At 30.8% G+C, this 17,269-nt stretch overlaps 1 protein-coding gene across 1 annotated transcript; it reads left to right on the top strand.

Annotated features, from left to right (window-relative positions):
• Positions 1-1,853: 1,853 nt before the first annotated feature.
• LOC120272473 (MADS-box protein SOC1-like) lies at positions 1,854-17,235 on the top strand. Its single transcript, XM_039279304.1, has 4 exons — positions 1,854-1,955; positions 2,078-2,259; positions 16,537-16,618; positions 17,161-17,235. The coding sequence occupies exons 2-4, from the start codon at positions 2,078-2,080 to the stop codon at positions 17,224-17,226; spliced, it is 330 nt and encodes a 109-aa protein (XP_039135238.1). The 5' UTR covers positions 1,854-1,955; the 3' UTR covers positions 17,227-17,235.
• The last annotated feature ends 34 nt before the right edge of the window (positions 17,236-17,269 follow it).

Here is a 17,269-nt window from a genome sequence, read left to right on the forward strand (position 1 = left end):
CACAAAATAAATTATCCCTACCATTTTCATCTATACATAATTTTTTTAATGTATTTAAATACGTATACTCAGTGATGTGATGGAGATAGAATTTTTGTAACGGGACCAAACATATCACTAAAAATTACAAAAGAACTAGTATAAAGTTGAGAGAGTCCAAACTATAGAAAGATGACCAACAACAAGTTTTTGTAAATATTTTCTTCAAAATAATTTATTAAAATTATATAAATATTAATTTAAAGAAATTAGGGGGTACTTAAAAAAAAAGTCAAAGAGACCCATGGCCTCCTTTCTCCCTTGGTTTTGTCCTTACATAAACAATTAAACTAATAGAGATTTAAATTGTTTATGCAAGTGGTTTTAAATTTAAATATTTATAAATAATAATAATGGAGTTTTGTCGATCAACTGTTCATGTATTATATACACTTAGATTTAGATTAGGTCATAATGTGGGTTCTCTATAAGTAAAAACTCTATATTTTTAACAATCTTTTAAATGTGAGAAACAATAGTTTTTTTGGTATATTCTTATGACAATATTTTACATAGGGGTGGGGCTTGTAGCCTATGCGTAAAAAAAAAAAAAAATAGTAATAATGAAAATCTTTAACCAGGTCAAAGATAAAAAAAAATAAATAAATAATACATGGGCAAAAAAAAATGGTATAGTATTCTATTTAATTTTTCAAATATAGTCAATCTGTCTTTCTCATATAATTTGTTTCTAGAATGTCTCTCTACTTTAATATTTCGTAAAATGTAAAGTCCCTCTTTTTAATATAATTTGCCTTTAAAAAGTCTTTATGAGGGATTTACTTTTTTTTAAATGTGGACTTCTGGAGAATAAATTATATTAGAGAGACTAGGGTTGAGTATTTTACTGCCAAAAAAAAATAGTAAAGTTTTAATTATTTACAATTTAAATAATAATAATAATAAAGTAAGCCATAAATGGGGCAAGAATTTGGACAGAAAAGTGGTCCCAAAAATAAAACCAGCCTAAAAAAAGCACAGCCTCTTCTGGAGGCCGAGACGCCGGCACGTGCGAAGGGTTTCGTTGGAGGCCGAGTGTGGATCTCGAGGCATTCCAGCCACGTGATATCGTACGATCTAGCCTGCTCACACCTCGTACGCCCTCGTACGTACCCTTCTATCCCGCCCTCGGCCCGCGAGCTCTTAATTCTTTCAATCCACTAGGCCTGGCCCGTTTCAAACCCAGCTAGCCCTATTGAATTCATTTATCTATTTTTTTATTTTAAAATTTAATTTAATTATACAAATACCTGAGAAAAACGTGAGATTAAATTATTTCAATATATATAATAAAAAAGAGTTTTTTCTTTTTGTCTCAGCTCAAATAATTTGAATTGTATATATATATATATATACTTCGGATATATAGAAATAATGACAATATAGATAAAAATATTAGCAAAATAAAATTTTATTATCTAAATAAATATAGCTCAAAAAATCATATTACTAAGTAAATATATAACCTAAGCCACTTCATATAATTTCACAAAACAAAAAAATTAATTAAACTCAATAACACATAGCTATAAATTTTAATTTATATGTATATAATTTGTTTATTTTAATGAAACAAGCATAATTTTTTCATTAAAAAAAAAATTTCTTAATATTGTCTGAGAACTTGTCACTTCATCACTTTTTGGATAAAAACTTAAAATATATAAAATTGATAATATTAGATTTTACGAGGGTATATATGAAAAAAAAGGTTATTTGTGTATATATATACTTTAAATGGAGGTTTGATGTGATGGAAATGGTCCCCCCATTCTCTAAAAAAAATGATGATTTTTTCTTCATCAAAGTGTGGTTTTTTCCAACAATAAATAGATGCTTCTCTTTGGTTTCCTCTTTCTATCTCTTTCTCAATCTCTCCTTCTCACCTTCTCTTGCTATTATTGGTCATATCCAATGTATGCTCTTCTTCTTCTTCTTCTTGATTTTGGATATTGTTGTTCTTATTAGTTTAAGAATTTTGAAACGCTGAGATCTTTGTGGTTGATGTTTTGATGGTGTTTTTGGGGGTGGGTTGTAGATGGGAAGAGGAAAGACGGAGATGAGGAGGATTGAGAATGCTACAAGTAGGCAGGTGACCTTCTCTAAACGCCGAAATGGACTTCTGAAGAAGGCCTTTGAGCTTTCAGTACTTTGTGATGCTGAGGTTGCTCTCATCGTCTTCTCTCCGCGTGGCAAGCTCTATGAGTTTGCTAGCTCCAGGTGATCTTCCTTCTTTCTTTAGTTTAAATCTTTGTTTCTCATAGTATAATTCATTCATGTTTTTTTTTCAAAGATCTTGTTTTTCTCTTTATCTATTTATTTGTTTTTGTTTTGTTATGGATAAATTTAGTGTTTCTAGCCATGAATTCAATCTAGGTTTGGAATCTATCCTTTTTGGAGCAGAAGGTTAACCAACCAAGAGAAAACAGTAAACATGTCTTAAAAAGTAAGTAATAGGACAGTACCATTTGCAGAAATTATATGCATGACTTTTTTGACAAACAAAAAAAAAACCTCAAATGATGTTGTTAGACCTTGTGAACAAATAATTCCCAGTTCATGTGAGTTCTGATGTGTTTTCACAAACAAAGCAAGTACTGACATCAGTGAAAAAACACTCAATTGGGTTGTTTTTAGGGTGATTTATCAAGAAGGAAGCTGGACATACTGTTCCATTGTTACTTCTAAAGCATTTGCATCAAAATGGCATTGCTTATTGTCAGGCCTTGTCTTTTCAGTAGGTAAAATAGTGTGAAAGGCTTGTCTCTAGTTTAGACTTTAGATGGAGATGAATATTGAATATAGTAATTGTTTTTCAATAATAGAGTTTATGTTCAAAGTTTGAACATAAACTCTATTATAATTCAAGAGCGCACCTCAAGTTCTTCAATGATTTGCTGTAAGACAATAATATTTATTCAGCCATTTCTAAATTCCAACATTACAAGGAGCATGATTTCCAGTAAAGGAGATTCTTTCTTATGGTACAGTTAATACACTTAACCGTATGATGAGTAGGCACATCTAACGTTAGAGAAGTGATATTGAGAGCCCTCATTTAATTAAATTAGGAAAAGCTTGTTAGGGCGTTATGCGTGGAATATGTTTATATTTAATGGATGCTAGGGGTTTATATTGGATAACAAGGACATCAGTTAAAACACACACTTAGATTAATTGTTTCTACATTTGAGCAACATGTGACTGTTTATCATGCTCTAGGGCATAAGAGAATGGATCATAAGGTTTTTATCTGAAAACAAAGGACAGCAATTAAAGCATTGCATCTGATGAACGAGTGACTTAGTGTATAATGCTCTTAGGCAAGTGAAAGTATGGAGCGTCCCTGGGTTGTTCTACTTGACATTAGGACATTATGATGTACTTGAAGACTATACAAGGTATTTGTCTGAAAGGCAAAGTAAATAATAAAATAGAAATTGAAAGTATGAAACTACATAGAGGAGGATCCTCCTAATTTGATTTAATAAATTTAAAACCCTATTGATGTTTTCTCATGCCGCAGTGTGAAAAATTGTACTTTACTATCACCACTAGGGGAATTGGCCATCAACAAAGCATTTCTTAGGTAATATATGAGCTTAATATCGCTTTCAACATGAGAGAAATAAAAGTAATAATAAAATAAATAAATAAATAAAATGGTCATGTTAATTGCTTTCTCTTAAGCAAACTAATGATTTACTTCCATATGTCCAGTTACTACTTAGAATACCGGGTTAGATTTACATGCTAGTAAGACCAATTTCAGTAAATAGTAATGACAAAGTGAACTTTTTGGGGAGTTTAGAAGTTGTGATTTTTTTTTCCTCCATTCAATCATGCATGAGAACAAAACTGGTAAATGTGGAGAACAATAATGGTCTCAAGCTTTATCTTAACAAATTTTATAGATGAGAAATGAATGAAAAAAAAAAATCATTTTGATTGGAGGGACTTAAAAAGAATAGCTGATGAATTGTAACAGTGGGAATTAACTTCATGTTGAAAGAGTATAAAAATCAGTTTAGTCTTTTGATATTTAAGTGCCAAAAAGCTCAGTGACAGAATAAGAGTATATATATACACCAGTTGTCATGAAGAAATATTTTCATTTCTATCCTACTTGCAAAAACTAAAGGAAGTGGAGTTTCTAAGTGATTACTTAAATAGTTTTGCTAATTTTTCAAAGTGAAAGCAAGAATTTTGAGTCAAAAGTAGAAGAATTAGATGGATGGAGTTCCTTTTAATTTTTGCCCTTTCACTTCTTTTGTCCATTACTTGCAGCTCTAACATACTCTCAAATATCAAGCATGTGTTAGGGCACAAGTGATAACAAAAGGTCCACTCACATTAATCTTTTCTTTGTAAGATTTTATCAAAGATGTCTGACACCTGATTTTAGTGCCCACATATTTAAGTTAGATATCTTCACCCTCATCTGCTTTCTCTAATGAAGCGTTGCTTGATGTGATGCATGTGTTTTGCACGACTATAATTAGAAGAATTCTTTGCCATAAAGATTATTGCTTTATTATTACAAAATAATGTAATAGGTCATTTTTCTCTCTCAATATTTTTATAGATTTAATGCAGAAAATGAGCCACGACTATTACTTGGCATAGTTTAGGTTTTGGTTTAGATGCTCTGCAAGAATTAAGATCATGTGTTTAGATGTTAAATGTACTTTGATAATTCAGGATTTAGCATGCATGTGTCTAATTCGGTGGATTTGTTTTGAATATTATCAATACTTAAGTTTATCAATAAGTCTAAAAGTCAAACTAAGTTTTACTTTAAATAAACTTTCTTTCCTATTTGAAGTGACAAGTTCTCAAATTCTTATAAAAAGAAGAATTTTTGTAGAAGGAAAACCAGTGAATTATTTATATATATATATATATATATATATATATATTGGCATAATGCTATATTTTGAGATGTGATTGCTATTTTTTAAATGTGATTGTGAAAAATTAGTTAGGTATGATCGCCTTAAAACCTCTAGGTGTGATCGTCTATCCTATCCTACATCAAGATTCTTCTAAGTTATACTATCAGTGAAGTTAGCTTGTTGGTTGGCATACCTTGTGCTAATGCTGATAACCATACAACTTTTTTCTTGCTTCTTGTGCCATCTATACTTTTAACAATCATTAGGGCAACTAACTTACAACTCTCGAATTTTCTTTTACATATATGTTCAGATTGTAGCTCCCTTGATAAATTTAACAATTTTTAAGCAACTCCAAAATAAATATTGATTGAGTTATGCATAAGTTCAAACAACATATTAATGCTGGTCCTTGTTTGTGCCAAATGCAATTTACTTCTAATCATTCTTATAGAAGGTTGCATCAAGATCTTCATTTCTTTCTTCTTTCATAAACTTTCATATGTTTTTAATGTTGTTGGAACTGATTTGCAATTAACCACCTGAGACATCTTTAATATATCCTCTATGTGTTTGTCATGACAAATGAAAAAAGTTTTCTTTGATTATTTAAGTACCTAGTTGTGAAATAAATTCAAATTATTTTGTTTTGTACTTTTGGATGAAGTCTTGAATGCTTTATTCATCATTTTCTACATGTTCTTAATGTTGAGTCCTTTATAGATCTCCTATCACATTTTTCATCCTTTATTTCTTGCTTTCATCATTTGGTGAATTAGATGAAGTTCAAGCTTCTCAATACCTATCTCTAGCCTAGACTGAATACTTTTGGGTAGAAAAAAAATGATCTTTATCTTAACACTCCAATATTAGAGCTTTGTAAAAAATTATAATAGAGTGGTATTGAATGATTATACCATGCATGCTTGAACTTGCAATATAACCTTTTTCCTCAATCTCAAGGTTTTCTTTGAGTTGTTTTCCATCTCTATTTTTACGTCTACTTGATATTATATATGTTAGATGTAAACTAAATCAAATAAATCAAAGTATTGGAACCAAAGAACGTATTCATAGATCTCCAAACTTAAAAGTAGTCTTCTCAAACATACAATTTAAAGGTCTCCATAACCTTATAAGAGAATATGAGAATTATGATTATCAACATAACTCTAAAAGAAATTATTGCTAGAGTAATTAATTATCCCATATCGGTTAATTTAAAAAAAAATATGGATTTAAATATATAAGCCTAGGTTTCTCATCTTATTAGCTCAAGTTTTTTGGTTGAATTGGACCGAAATAATATGTTTGGTTTGAATCTAGCTTAGTATTAGAGCTTGGACTCTTTGTTTTTTTTCTTGTAATGTAGATAGTTAAAATAAAACAAGCATGCATCTAAAAAGCATGTGAGAGTAACTATTAGTTACACGCTGACTAATTTAGAAAATATAGATGTGAATACATAAACCTAGGTTTCTCATTATATTAGCTTTACCATTTGGGTTGAATCAAGTATAAATAATATATTTAGTTTGCATCTAACAATTATTAAATAAATTATAATAAATTTCGAAAAATACAAATAGACACACAAATAACTAATATCTAATAATACTATATTAACAGCTTTCCTCAAATTGTTAATGTGGTAAACATCAAGAGTTTATTTAAAAGGTTTTAAATGAGCGAAAGTACTGGTTTTTATGAATATATCATATGAAGTGAAGTTCGAATATAGAGATGAGTGATAGTACCATTCTTGAAATGTTGGTGAATAAAGTGACTATCAACTTCAATATATTTAGTCCACTTGTGAAAAATTGAGTTATGTGTAATGTCGTAACACTTATTATCATAGAAAAGGTTGTAGGCTTAGATATAGGGAAACCCAATTATTTTGAAAGCTAATAAAAACAGATATCCATAGTTGTGGTGGACGCCATAGAATGATACTTGACCTCAGCAGGAGACCTAGCAAGAACATATTAATTCTTACTCATCTAAGGTATTAAAATATCTTTTAAATAAATACAATAACATGCAAGATCAAAAATGAAGGTTAAGGAAATAGTTATTCATAAGGATATGCGTCTTTCCAATAGTGAAGAATCTAAGTGACAATATACTAAAGAGTTGATAACTTTTTTGATGTCTAGTGGGATCATCTAAACAGTTATCATCATGTGGAGAAAGTTTATATTATGCTAAAAAAGAGTAGTAATTGTCTTTTCATTCGTAAAAAGTTCTCTGTCAACGATATCCATTACATATTTTGTTTAAGGCAAAGGCATAATATGAGGTGATTGAGCTATTTTAATGCGCAAAAAAAATAAAATAAAATAAAATAATATAAAATAAAATAAAAATACATAGAAAACCCAAATCTTTCATGTTAATCAACTTAGCAAGATGACACTCAAGAAAAACATTAACATCATACTCATCTTTTGTGATTATAATATCGTCTGTATATAGGGTTAGAATTTTTCTACAAGAAATAGTAGAATCATAAGGGGAATTAACAAACCCAATTAGAATTATGTTGAACTAAACTTTTTAAACCAAGCATGAGATGCTTCTTTAAAATCATAAAGCAATTGACAAAGTCAAGATACCTACCTCTTAACATGAGTCAAATGTGAAGGATATAGTTCTTCATGCAAATTTCCATTTGGAAGGCATTTTTTAGTTTTATTTGAAAAATAAATTATTAATTAGAAGAGGCAATGACTATCAAGGCACATGTAGTTGTCATTTTTGCCATAAAAGTAGATATCTCATCATGATCAATGCCATATCTTAAGAAAAAGCCTTTAAGCTGAATTTTATAGCATTTAAGATATCCATGAGCCTTTGTGTTGATCTTACATATCCACTTATAACCAATGAATTTTCACTTATGGGTAATGAAACAAGATCCCATATCCAAGTTTTGTGTAAAGCATTAAATTTTTCTTGATAGCTTTTTGCCAAAAAGATGGGAAAATGTTTCTTTAATAGATGAAGATTTAATAAGAGAGTCAGAGTGTATGAAAGATTTAAAAAAGAAAACATAATATATAAATGAATAAGTATTAAATGACCAAGTAAATCAAGTAAACCTATTGATAAATTGACAAGTATAAGGTGGTTTGGACATAAACATGATAGGGAACAAGCAAGTATGGTCCGTATACGCAGAAGGAGATGATAAACCTCCTTAAAGACCTTGTGTTGGTACTTTAAGATGATGGTAATGAGTAGTCGACTTAAGATCTAAAAAAGGCACAACTACTTAGTAATTCAAAAATTGATCAATGAGTACTCCATCAAGAGATTGATAAGGAAATGAATTATTAGACAAAGAAGAAAAATTACTAAATGTAAAATAAAATGGAATTATTTCTAGAAATCTATATGAGGAACATATTATTGATTTGGATTAGGATTAAAAGACATTTATTTTGATCAATTCGATAGAAAAATACACATATAACTTAATGAATAATTTTGTGCATTTGTGAATATTCAATAACACAAAGCAAGCAAATACAAAACCTCTTAAAGAGGAATAATCATGTGGAAAACCATATGAACCATATAGTGCAAAAAAGGAGAAGACCATTAATAAGAGAAGGAATATTATTAATAAGATATACAATAGTAACACCACTTTATCCTAACCATAGATGGTATATTTATGATAATGGTCTAGTAATTTCTACAATATGATGATACTTAGGTTCTATAGCCCCGACAACAAGAGATTTGATGAATAGTTTCCTCATAAACCAAAAAAATATTTGATGGACTGACTAAAGTGCGTGTGAGCCATCTCAACGAAATTAACATAAAACTTATAAAAGTTAGAGCATTTATACATCAAATAATTTACTTATAATGTGTGTAACTGTCAATGAAGTGCCAAAAATAGAGGAAATATTTTTTCTACACCCACTGAACAACCTTACAAGTGTATATATACAGTTATAAATAATGGTAACTAATATGTACAATAATACATACAATAATACATAGTTTTCAATTACACATATTTCTAGGCTATAATGGTTATAACAGTTGTAACAATAGCTTAATTTACTCCTTTAACACTTCTCCTCAAATTGATGCTAGAAATATTTAAGCATCAATTTGTCCAGCAAAAAATTGGTGTCTACCTCTTGTCATAACTTTTGTAAATATGCTAGCTAGCTGGTGTTCAGTCTTAATGTGAGCTAACATAGTAAGCCTTTGTTGTAGAAGCTCCCTAATGTAGTGACAATCTATTTCAATATGTTTGGTTCGTTCATGAAAAACAAATGAATAGCACTCATATTGTCAACAAAGAGTTGAGTTGGTTCATTCAACTTCATTCCAAGTTTAGCTAGTAATCTTCAAAGCCAAATAATTTCTGAAAATGCTATAGACATAGAACGATATTCTGCCTCGGTAGATGACTTGGAAACACGATCTTGCTTTTTTGCATTTCCATGATATCAATGAATGACCAAGAAACATACATCAACCTTTAATTGAATGACGAGAATCTAGGCATCCTGCCTAGTCTGCATTTGCAAAGCCTTTAACATTGAGTGTAAAGAAGATGGGAAGAAGATACCTTTCCCAATAGTTCCTTTTAAATATCGGATTGCACGATGCAGGCCTTTGAAGTTGTCAAGAATAAGATACAAATTGGCTTAGAATGTCAATTGCAAAAAAAAGTTTCAGGTCTTGTCATGGTGAGATATGCCAAGCACCCAACAATCTTGCTATAAAGTGTGGGATATAAAATTGGCTTCCTATCTTCTTTCTTGTATTTGGCATTCATTTCCATGGGAGTATGAGCAATTTTGCCATTGGTTAAGTTTGCTTCACGAATTATATTACATGTATACTTGGTTTGATTTAGCCCTAAATCATCATATGCATAAGTTACCTAAAGGCCTAGAAAATAAGTAAGCACTCCAAGGTCTTTCATATGAAATGATGAATGAAGTATGGTCTTGATGTCAAAGATTCCTATAGTATCACTTCCAATAATGATAATATCATCAATGTAAATAAGCTCAAGCAAAAGTTTCTTGCAAGAACATAGAATGGTCATGAGAGCTTTGATGAAGCTTAGAGGTACAAATATAGGTATGGAATTTTTTTAATTAAGCTCGTGGAGCTTGTTTTAAACCATATAATGATTTTTTAAGTCTTCAAACATAACCTGATTGTTGTAGTTGTAAAAGATAACCAGGTAGAGGCTTCATATAGACTGTTTCCATCAAATCTCGATGAAGAAAAGCGTTCTTGACATCTAATAGATGCAAAGACCATTGATTGATAGAAGCCAATGCCAAGACAACATGAATAGTAGTAATTTTGGTAACAGAAGCAAATGCTTCTTCATAATCAATCCCATATTCTTGCTTATAGCCTTGAGCAGCTAGCCTTGCTTTGTACCAATCAAGACTATTATCAGCCTTCAAATTGACTATATATACCCACTTGGTGCCAATAATTTGACTATTTTGTGGATTTGGACAAAATTTCCACGTGTGATTATCTTGCAAAGCTTTCAATTCCTTAGCCATAGCTTGTTTCCAACATTCTTGCTCCATAGCTTCCTTATAAGATAAGGGAATAGAAACCTGTGCCAAAGTAGACAGTAATGCTGATTTGGGTCCACAATGTTCAGGTGAGTAACCATTTCTTTTTGGTGGTATAGATTTGTGTCCTAATCTTTGAAGAGAAGATGCAGCTTGTTGTTCATGTACAACTCCTATGTCTGATATAGATTAAGATGTAGCAGAGATGATAGATGTTGGGCATGTGATGGAAGGTTTAGGATGATGGGTGTATTATTTAAGAGGTGGTTTAGGTGATGGTATCAAACAAAATCTTTTTTGATTATCAGCATACCCAAGAAGAACACACTTAGTAGCTTTGGGTGACAATTTATCACACTCATGAGGTGGGAGAAAGACAAAACATATGTAACCAAAGACATGAAGGTGAGAATAGACAGGTGGGCGATCATATAAACATTCAAAGAGAGACTTATTGTCAAGGCGAGGACATGGTTGTCTATTGATGAGATAAACAGCCGTTTTAATAGCTTCTACCTAAAATATTTTAGGTGTTGAGGACTCAATAAGCAAGGCACGGGAAAGTTCCAAGATATGTTTATTTTTTTGTTCATCAAGCCCATTCTGTTTATGCGTGTAAGGGCAAGAACATTAGGAAATAATGCCATTGGCAAAAAAAAATTTGATAAGCTAGGCTCATGATATTCTCCCCCTGAATTAGAATGAAAAATTTTGATACCGGTGTTAAATTGAGTTTCTACCATGATCACAAAATTTCTTATAATGGAAGGTGCCTTAAATTTGAAATGTATAAAGTAAATCCAACTAAATTGAGGAAATTGATCAATGAAAAGAATGAAATATTTGCATATTAGACACTATTGGAGAAGGACCCCAAACATCACTATGTATTAACTCAAAAGATGTGGTGTAAATGGTACGATTAGTTGGAAAAGAAATTTTAAGAGACTTGGATAATTCACAATTATGACAAGTTGAATGATTATTGATAACAAATCATTTACTAGATGGAAACATAAATTTTAAGAACAATTGCAACCGATATGGATCTGGATGACCAAGACGGAGATTTCATAAATCCCACAACATAGATCTATTAGGCACAGAATAGGCAATCAAGCTATGAAGAGGAGTAGTTTGATCAGTTTCAAGTACAAAGAGACATCCATGCTTACGCCCCTTCCTAATCAATTTTCCAATTTGTTGATCCTGAATCCAACAACCATTATGAAAGAAATGTAATGAGCAATTTTGATAAACTAATTGATTAACATAAATAAGATTAGTAGTTAATTTGGGAGCATATAGCACATTGGTCAAAGGGAAGGAATTTTGAGAAATGCATAGAATAGTTCTTTTACCATAAATTTGCAATTTTTCACCATTGGCAATGATAATAGGAGCATGAGAATCATCAGGTTGGATGGATTTGAATTGGTTTTGTTAGCTATTCATGTGATTTGAAGCCCCTGAATCTATAAACCATGTAAAATCAGAAGAAGTTGTACCTGAGAGGCCTACAGCATAAAGGCATTTGCAATAGCATTTGAAATGTGGAGGCAACAGAATCTTGGATCATCTTTTAAATTGATTAAGTGGTAAGTCCTGTCTCACCAAGGGAATAAGGTTTGACAAATGAAGTATCTGTAATAAAGAAGGCTTTGTGTCCTTGTCTTCGCTTTTGCAATAGACAACATTGAGATATAATATGGCCTTTTATTCTTGCCATAGTTGCAGAAATTTTTCTTCTTGCAATGTGAAATGATGTGGCTATGTTCCTTGCAATCATGACATTGAATTTGGCTTAGGTCTTTGAACCGTCTCTTTGGTTTAGTCTTTGAGGAGAATAAGGCCCCATAAAAAATGGTAGTTGAATGATTGAGTGTGTCTTATGTACGAAGACGAGTTTCTTCTCAAAGTAGAACATCAACAATTTCATCCTAGTATGGTTGAGATTGGTGATTTAGAATACTGGCACGAACTGGTTAGAATTCTAGTCTCAATTTCATAAAAAATTGCATTGTTCTCACCTTCTTGCTTTCCTTAAAACATGTAAGCAGCTGCATGAATGGAACCAATTGTTACCAAGTCTTGTTCAGACCATAAAGCCATGAAACCTGAATAATAAGCCTGAACATCTTTGTCACCTTGAGTATAATGAGAAATGTCATATTCCAATTGAAACTCTCGTGTTTGGTTTGATTGAGAGTACAATTTCTTCAAGTAACTCCACATCTCTAAAGTTTTCGCAAAGGCACGAAGACTCAAAGTAGTCTCTTGGTTCATGGAGTTGAGCAGTCAAGAGACAACTTGAGCATTCTTTGTCTTCCATTTTATCTTCTCTTGGGCTTCAATAGGTTCAGATCTAACACCCCTAGGAGATCCTTTCCTTTAACAAACACAAGAAATTGGAATTCCCATAGGGGATAATTCTTCCCATCAAACTTGACAATACTAATATTTTCCATAATTGGATCAAAAAAAAAAAAAAAAAAACTGTTTTAGGTCCATAGATCAAAACTCTCTAACAAGGAAAAAGAATGAAAGGTTAAGACCAGAGATCAAAACTCTCTAACATAGAAATTGAGTGGATTAAATTGCCATCTTTGATACCATGTCAAAATAGTGGAAATATTTTTTCTACGACCACTGAACAAACTTACAAGTCTATATATACAACTATAGATAACATTAACTGATATGTACAATAATACATAGTTTTTAGTTACACATATTTCTAGGATACAATGGTTGTAACAGTTGTAACAATACTCCTCTAACATAAAGAATCCATAATAATGTGAACATTCTTTTGTATTTATAGGTGCAAGCTCTCAAACATCATCCATGATAGTTTGAAAGATTACTAATTGTTACTTTTCATAACAAACCGGTAGAAATAAAATTTTGCAACTTAGATCTAAAAGCATGAATTATTTTAGAATGCTATAAATAGAATAATGGAGGCTAAGATTTTATTCAAAGGAAGACAAGGGGATTAAATTTTAGAGTTGCAACAATATGTGGAAACTAATGTGATCCCTTTCATACAAGCTAGAAACTCGATAACTTGTCCTAATCTCTAAGCATATATGTGGATTTTACATAACAAAAGAAGCAATAATGCAAGTGGCATAATATCATAAATCAGTTAATTGACTAATAAATAAAAAATCAGGAGTGAGATTAGGGACATGTAAAATATTATCTATTGTGAAATGGGATTAAGTGACATCACTAATCCTCTTAAGGGGCATAGAAGAATTGTTTGCTATATATGCCGGTTTAAGATTACTAAGGGCCCGTTTGGTGGACAGGATGAGATATAGACGGATATGATATGAGAATTGGATGGAGTAGGAAATGATATGTGCATGATTAGCTCGTATCCTATCATATATTTTATGAGCACCAGATAAATCATTAGATAACATTTTATTATCCTATTTTATGTTTGAAATGGATTGGATAATGACAGGATATGATATGAATGACATATAAATAGACAAAATTTCCCTTTATAATATAGTTATATATATTTTTTTAAAATAGACCTTTTTTTTTGAATTTTTTTCCTTAATGATTTACTTATATGTATATTTTAATTTTTTTTTAAAATAAATAACCTATAAATAATGTCCACAAATATATAGATTGCAATATCACCAACTTGCAACAATTATAGTTAATACTTATTTCCTTGGAGAAAATCATACACAAAGTCATCAATATAACATAAAGCTAAATTAACAAACTCATTAATGAAAAATAAATAAATCACATCAAAATCAATTTAAAAAAAAAAATCACCACACTAGAGAAACTAAAAATAAGATATGATTAAAAAAAGAGATTTAGATGAAAAATAATTTGCTCAAGCACGAAGATTGACGTAAAAATCTTTTAACCACCATAAATACGTAAAATCCTACTTAAAATAGTGAAATTAGTGTTATAGTTGTTGACACTTGACGAGCTTTTTGTTCCAACCATTGTGTTTAAAAGATCAAAAAAATAAATACAATGAAACCCTAGACAAGGAAACAAACCAAATAATAGGGCAAAAAAGTAAATTTATTTTTTATCATATCCTACCTGTTTCTATCCTGACTCCCCCATAGGATTCATTATCATGTGGCCGGCTAGATAAAATGTGCCAATAGGATAAGACTATCATATTCTATTGGCACACCAAACAAAGGACAACAGTAGGATATGATAGTCAAGATATGATAGTCTATCATATCCTATCGTTCTTATCATGTCCACCAAACGAGCCTTAAGGCTTTAACTATATATTGATTAAGGAAGATCAAGTGGATTCGTATGATCTATGGCACCTAAATCTATCAACCAAGCGGTATGAACATCACCTGAAGGATAATGACTTAAATTTGTATTTATTTGGATTTGAAACATAAACCTTGAGACAAGCAAAATTGAAATAATTGATTAGGTAAAAAAAGACTGGATTTCCCCTTCAAACACCAAAATAAATAAGACATAGGATGATCAATGGATATATTAGATGGGATCCTGACATGAAAACCTTGCATCCTTTGTCTACAACATCTATGTGCTTGCTTAGACAAAGATTGTAGTTAAGTTATATATGGATTGTAAAATCAAAATCATTATTGATTGCTTTAAGCAAACCAGCTAACATAAGCAATTCCCTTGCTAAAGCTTCTTAATGCTAGAATTCTCATGCTACAGTATTGATGGTATGTAGTGTTCAACAATGCGTCATCCGAAAGGGAAAAAAAAATTGTTGTCGATACCGGAAAAAAAATTGTTGTCGATATCCTAGCATCAGGTGATGCTCTAATTCTATGGTTAAAATCATTTTTTAAAACAGTTTGACTCTTGATACTATTTTAATTAATGCAAACCAAATATATTATCTAGACTCAATTTAACCGAAGGCTCAAGCAGGTAGGATGAGACACAAACTTTAATATGTGTCCATATTTATCAAATTAGCTAATGTGGGACCACTAATGACCCTAATATGTCCCCTTAATATATGCAAGTCTATTTTATAAAGCCTTACAACAAACAAATTAAACAAATATAGTTCTGATATGTTACATGCAAACCAAACCAAGCAAATCAAAGAAAATAAGAACCAAAGAGTTTTTCATAGATCTCAAAAGTCAAAAATAATCTTCACAAAATAAAAACTAAAGGTTTTCTACACTCTTATTAAGAGGACATGACAATTAAGGTTATTCACATAACCCCCAAGGTATTATCCTTATAAATTAAATTAAAATCAATAGAGAATAAAAGATAAAACACATAAATAACCATACTACTAAATGTTATTTGACAAGGTAACCAAGCTTTAATATAAGATACGCTTCTAAGCTATTCATTCCAAGGTTTCTTATTTTTATTTTATTTTTGTTTTTAAAGGTCTCTTACCTACTCCATAATATAATACAAGTTTACTATAGAAGAGTATGCTCGCAGAATGTAGCTGGTGCTGATTAAGTAATAATCGTAATAAATAAAGAAACACTTTTTGTTATTAATTATATCAACCTTTTAGTACGCTAGATTCATTTGGATCTGGTTCTAGAGTTCATTTATGCATTGGAATGAATAGTAACTTTTTCACTTCGAAGTATAGCCAAAATTTTTTAAAACCAGACCAGAGAAAAAACTATATTAAATGTTAGCCATGATGCATTGTGGATAAATTTGCTGGATATCTCCATAAAACTGACAGTTATCCTATATGAACATACCTAACTTGCTGAAATAGTGATATGCTTGTTGAACAGTAGTCACAAACCATTTTTTCCTTTTGATGTCTTGAACAAATTTATTACTATACTTAATAATAGTTTTGTTTCAGTTTGATATCATTTATAAACATTGAAAAAAACTAGTTGGTGTCATTTTTTTTAGGCATGGGATTTTTTTGGCATTTGAACATGTACCCATGCAAGCTTATTAGGCTCATATTCATTGCATCAAACTGTGTTTTTTTATTTATTTTGTTGTTTTTTCTTCAGCATGCAGGGCACTATTAACCGATACATGACGCATTCAAAGAACATAAACATTGAAAAGAGAATGCCTGACCAAAATGCACAGGTTAAGCATCTTTTGTGTTTCTGTTACTCTACTGTTATTGACCTATTTGTTTTTATTCTTTGGAAACTGATTTCCAAAGTTCTAACATCACGTATATGTTCTTCTACTTAGGATGATCAAATTCAATGTTAACTTACAAAAACCAAATGAGCAGATCATGTCTTCTTCTTAATTTGGAGTTTTTATTGTTCAATAATTCATGGTTGTTTCATGTGAACAGGGTTACTTGTACAGTGTACAGTGATAAAGTTTTTTTTTTTTGGGTCCTGTTCATTTTCATCTCTATATATTCAAAATATTCAATATCATCCTATACTTCATCCTTTGCTTCATTTTCATTCATATACTTTCAAAATATGCAATATAACTGCCAGGTTTCATGCTAGTTCCTGTCATGCTTGAGTTCAGCAGAAACTTTTTTTATTATGAAATTAATCAGATTATCACAATTAAGTATCTGATGAAATTTTATAAATGACTACTCTAGTGTTTATGTATTATACTGATAAAAGACTGTAAGATTTGGATTTCTCTATCTGCAGCAATGGATGCTTGAAGTTGCAGCCATGGCGCAGAAGGTCGAGCTTCTTGAAGGCTACAAAAGGTGAAGTTTCTTAACCTTTTCTATTCAGTTACTTTTTATTCTGCCAA

Source organism: Dioscorea cayenensis, chromosome 11 (assembly GCF_009730915.1).
Source record: "Dioscorea cayenensis subsp. rotundata cultivar TDr96_F1 chromosome 11, TDr96_F1_v2_PseudoChromosome.rev07_lg8_w22 25.fasta, whole genome shotgun sequence".
NCBI classification, from domain to species: domain Eukaryota; kingdom Viridiplantae; phylum Streptophyta; class Magnoliopsida; order Dioscoreales; family Dioscoreaceae; genus Dioscorea; species Dioscorea cayenensis.

Bases quoted from the DNA above. Each gene is read 5' to 3' on its own strand.
- LOC120272473 (XM_039279304.1), top strand. From the start codon at position 2,078: ATGGGAAGAGGAAAGACGGAGATGAGGAGGATTGAGAATGCTACAAGT. The intron at 2,260-16,536 runs GTGATCTTCCTT...TTTTTTCTTCAG, and splicing joins TATGAGTTTGCTAGCTCCAG to CATGCAGGGCACTATTAACC. The intron at 16,619-17,160 runs GTTAAGCATCTT...CTCTATCTGCAG, and splicing joins TGCCTGACCAAAATGCACAG to CAATGGATGCTTGAAGTTGC.